The sequence below is a fragment of the Vombatus ursinus genome, unplaced genomic scaffold, assembly GCF_900497805.2.
Source record: "Vombatus ursinus unplaced genomic scaffold, bare-nosed wombat genome assembly UNPS02001419.1, whole genome shotgun sequence".
Lineage (NCBI taxonomy): Eukaryota > Metazoa > Chordata > Mammalia > Diprotodontia > Vombatidae > Vombatus > Vombatus ursinus.
The window spans coordinates 18,277,163-18,282,519 of NW_020941197.1; the positions used below are offsets into that span (position 1 = coordinate 18,277,163).

General features: G+C 39.1%; 1 protein-coding gene across 1 annotated transcript in view; it reads right to left on the reverse strand.

Moving 5' to 3' along the window:
* The window catches only part of GUCA1C (guanylate cyclase activator 1C), a 50,765-nt gene extending 45,408 nt beyond the window's left edge, over positions 1-5,357 (reverse strand). Inside the window, exon 1 of the mRNA XM_027866060.1 lies at positions 5,109-5,357. Within this exon, the coding sequence (XP_027721861.1) occupies positions 5,109-5,357 (249 nt within the window). The remainder of the gene's footprint in view (positions 1-5,108) is intronic.

A 5,357-nucleotide genomic window follows, 5' to 3' on the forward strand; every position in this document is an offset into this window, starting at 1 on the left:
CACACACACACACACACACACACACACACACACACACACACACACACGATGATATCACTTGCTGAAAAGAAAAATGCACCTCTGAAAAAACAAAGGAGGAATATCTCCTATAATACATTTTTTCATAACTGATTGGTTTAGTTTGAAAATGGAAAACAATTTCCATTTATAAATACAAGGCATTTTGGTTTTTAAGCATTTTCTAGGAGTAAAAGAGGACGCTTCCTCCCCTTCCCCCAGTGATACTCAGTTATCCAGAAGCCTTACCTATCTTAAACCCAGGTGAGAGAACCAGGAAGGAAACAAAATAATGCCTCCAAGTAGCCAGAGGAGATACCACAAAATCCATGCATGAAAGCCAAGGTCCTTGACTCATAGCCTAGTTCTTGAAGTTCCCACTCAAAACCTCTTTCTATTTAGTTTTTACACAATTTTAAGAAGCTGGTTTCAAGGTGCAGAAATGAAGTAATGAAGCATCAAATTTGAGAAAATGGAAAGGAGCTTCTATCTTTTCTTTTGGTAGTTGGGGTTAAATAACTTGCCCAGGGTCACACAGCTAGTAAGTGTCAAGTGTTTGGTCTGAGGCCAGATTTGAACTCAGGTACTCCTGACTTCAGGGCTGGTGCTCTATCCACTGTGCCACCTAGCTGCCCCAAAAGGAGCTTCTAAAGACAAGCATTTTAGGAGAGAAGAAAAACTGCAAAAGCAAATGTAGATAGGGTTCGGACATTTAGGTGAATAATCCTAGGTCAGACTGCTAGGTGTCACAGTGGTTTAGAATGCTGGTCCTGGAATCATAAAGACCTGAGCTCATATTTGACTTCAGACACTTATTAGTTCTGTGACCCTGGTTAAGTCACTTAACCTCTATCTGCCTCAGTTTCCTCAACTCTAAATGGGTATTATAATAACACCTACCCCCCAGGGTTGTTGTGAGGGTCACTATAAGATAATATTTGTAAAGTACTTAGTGCAGTGCCTAGCAGATAGTAAGAGTTTAATTAATGTAAATTCCCTTGTCTATTAATAGTCCCTGAACTTACCATTGTATCACACACAGGATGATGAGTACTTATATTTATGACCGTTAGTCATCAAGAAAAAGCTAGCTTAAGCTCAGTATACTTGATTTAGGAAGGTAAGGAGGTATATAATAAATGCTAACAAGATTTTCATCCACAAAAAATGAAATTAAAAGACAGCAAATTTGGTGTTTACAGGGAGAAATCTCGGCTATTTGGAACAACTCATTAAGGAGTTATAATATTAGAGCTCCTGTCCCAACACCTCTGCAGCTTCCTCAAAAAACCATCCTGCTGCACACACCAGAGACTATACCCTGGAAAAATTCTGACCTGGGGTCCCACTTTCCAGATTGATGATGGGCTCTCCCCATTTCAGGAAAAAAACACGACTAAAACCCAAGCCAACCAAACAAACACATAAAAACCCTCCAGCCATGCTTTATTTCACTCCTTCCTCTCAGAACACCTCTTCAGCCTCCTCACCAACTGTCTTGCTGCTGTATGACAGCACTTCCCTCCTTCCCCCCTTCCTCACCTCCTGTCTCCTTCAGTTCTGGAACCATGAACCATAATCAAATGAAATCTGCTATTATTCCTAGGGAGGAGGTGTCAATCTATTTCCCCAGGATCCACCTCATCATCTCTGTAACTTTCCAGTCCAAAGCAATTCCTTCCTCATTCTCTCCTTCCTTTCTTCTTCCCCCTCCCTTCCTCCCTCCCTCCCTCCATTCCTTCCTTCCTTTCTTCCTTCTTCCCTTCTACCTCCCTTTTTTCCCTCCATTTCTCCCTCCCTTCTTCTATCCTTCTTCCTTTCCTCCCTTTTTTCCCTCTCTTACTCCTTCCTTTCTCCCTTTTCCTTCCTTCCTTCTTTCCTTCCTTCCTTCTTTCTTCCTTCTATCCTCCTTCCTTCCCTCCCTCTCATTTTATGAAGGAGGAAACAACTAGTTCACAGCCCAATCAGAACTAGATCCCAAGTCTTTCATTTTTCAGCCACACTGCTCATTCCCACAGGGTTCTAGAGAGACTAGGTTTTATTATAATCACATATTTTAATGAATCACCATTCTTCCTATTTTCTAACACATAAAATACTCTGATCTAACAACAAAATACTCTGATCTTGTTTGTATTGACTTGATAATGACAAATGTCCTTGTGTTGTACAAGACCTTCCTCTCAATTTCCTTTGAATCACACACGTGCACATACACTCCATTTTGAAATGAGATCCACTATCAGATAAAAAGCGTCTGTGCTTCCCCTGCCTGGATTCACATCCTACCCAAGCCAATATCAATCTCTATAATAGATAATAAATGTATTCTGAATTTTTATATATTGGAAATTGGGCTCCAGGTTTGGGACTGAACTCTCTCACGCCTGGAACTGAGCTCCTCCTCACACAAAGGGTTTGTAAATCACGAGATGCCTGTTTGGATGTTATCTGCATATGTGTTTCCTCAGCGGTAGGCATCATTTTGACAGCAGGTCCTGCTGTCAAATCCAGCTTCTCCTTTTATTCATTTTGTCTCTAGCATAGGAATGCTGACAATCACAGCAGGTTCAAAATGCCAACATGAGAGAGAAACTGCGGGTGTGGAAAGATAACAACACTTTGGGGAAATGACTGAATCTTAGTATAGCTCGCTTCTTTATCTAACTAGATTCTAATGAAACATCAAAAGAGGTTGGCTAGTAGGGGACCAGGAGGCACAATGGAAGGGGGGCCATTGAAGACTTCGTAAAAGACATTAAAGATTTTGTCACACACACACACGTGCACACACACATACACAAACACACACAGGCACACACACATACACAGGCACACACAAAAAAGTGCCACATACTCCTTTGCGGTCACTCTCCTACTCAATAAACTCTAGTGGCTCCCTATTGCTTCCAGGATCAAATACAAAATGCTCAGCATTTGAAGCCCGTCATAACCTAGCTCCTTTCTACTTTTCTAGTCTGCTTTCACCTTAATCCCCAATGCATACTCTTTGATCCAGTGACACTGACCTCCTGGCTATTCCTTGAACAAGACCCTCCCTCTATTGGTTCTGGACATTCCCTGTGGCTGTCCTCCATGTCTGGAATGCTCTCCCCCCTCTCATCTTTGCCCACTGACCTCCCTGGCTTCCTTTAAGTCCTAATTAAAATTCTATTTTCTACAGGAAGCCTTTCCTAACCCCCCCCCCCTTAAAGTTAATTATGTCCTTTCTATCCTGTATATAGCTTGCTTTGTAAATATCTGTTTGCATGTCATCTCCCCTGTTAAATTGTAAGCTCCTTGAGGTCAGAGACTGTCTTTTGCCTCTTTTTGTATCCCCAGGGCTTAGTACAGTGCCTAGCACATAGTAGGTGCTTGGTAAATGTTTATTGGTTGATATGCTAAGTCTAAAATTTGCTTCAGTGTTCATAAGTGAAGAATACAGGGAAAGTCCAACTAGTCTTTCCACTGGGTTGTAAACTCTTTTTGGGTAGGGATTTCATGGAACTTTACAACAATGATTCGAAAAATCTCTCCCCTCATTCCTACCAATTATCTTAAATATGTGTCTAAAAATTGTGAATAAATAATAAAATAGATTGAAAAAGTCTTACTCCTTGCATGTTAAATTTTCACCAGTTTCAAGATTTCATCTTTGAAGCCTCTTATTTCTGTATCTTTGATAGGTAGTATAGTAAAGTGACTTGAGAGCTGTCTTGAAGCCAGGAAGATCTGGGTTCAAATCCTGCCTCTGACCCTGGCTTAGCCCCTTAAATTCTCAGTTCTCCAGGCAACACTCTAAGACTATAAATTGCAGAGAAAATACAGCCCTGCATGGGTACAGGGAGTTTTATCTTCCAGGAGTTTCCTATATTAATGAAATCATAGGTTCAGTCACTGTTTCTATTTTTGTATTTAGAAAATTCTCTGGCCTGAGGGGCTATCATAAATTTCCTCACATCTGAAAGGCAAACCAATTGGCTTTGATTTTATCCATGTCATTTATCCCATCTTTCTTTTCTTCTTCTTCTATTTGTCACTTTTGCAATCTTTTCAAGTAATATACAATTTTCCTCTAATAATTTTCTGGTCCCTTTTTCCTCCCTAGCTTTATCTTTGGAAGGCAGCATCTCCTGTCTTTTTGGACACAGCCTTTTTTTTTCTCTTTTGGCCCATTATGAAATTTCCTCTTTTATAAGCAGGATTTAAAAAAATCTTATCTGTGAGGTAGAGTTTTATAATAAGCAAAAAAAGGGGGGGAGGGTTTAAAAATCATAACCAAGATTTCTTTTGTTTATTACAAAACTCCTCACTTTATAATTCTAGATTAGGCATTCGGAATAGGTTGTTGTTCAAGTCTCTTCTTTGACTTTTTCCTGTCCTGTATCATTCTTTCCTTTGCTCTGATCTGAATTTTTACATTAAAACAAATAATACTAAACCCAAACAACTTAAGGGAAAAACCTAAAACTCAACTTTTAAAAAAAATATACTGGGGGAAAACAAAACAAAACATGAAAAAGGCAAAACTTCCAAAAAAAACCTGAAAGATCCCAAGTTTGTCAAAATTAATTTTAATTTTCAAATTAACCTGGTCAGTTATGAAAATCCATTTTTTTAAAAAGAAACATTTCTTCTTTGATTGGAACACAGGTACATTGTCTGTTAATTTCCATTGATTTAATCTTCCAATCTAGATCTAATCACACTTTTAAAAGCTGAGTTCCATAAATTGCTTTCTAGAAAATGTCACCAATGCCTAAAATACTTTGAAAAATAGGCTTTGTAAATCAATCTGCACTTACTGGATTTATTTAAATAATGCCATGAGAATTACACACAGAGATTTAATTTAGTTTTTAAAAGAACTCACTACATGTAGAACATTTCCCAGTGCTCAGTGCCTCACCCCCAATTATTTTCACACAGTCAGTGCTAACAGTATTTAATGACTCACTCTTCTACAAGCTGTGCCTTCCATGAAGACCTCCTCATTTAGACAGATCTACTTTTTAATTCAGGTGATTTTTTTTTTAAAGGAGGGGATGGAAAATTACAACTAAATGAAGCAAAAGGAAAAGAAATCTTACCTTGTTCTTGTCAAAAACATTAAACAGTTGGTCAACATATTGATTCACTCTTTGATTCAGGCCTTGCAGACCCAGAAGTGCCTTAAACTCATGCAGGGTTTGCAGTCCAGATGGGCATTCTGTCATAAATCTCCTAAACCATACATGGGTCTGGACAGCAGTGATAACGGTTTGACCACGGGCTACTGATTCCTTGCCCCCCATTGGGATTCCCAGGCTTAACAGCTTTCTCTTTGGGGATGTTTTCAT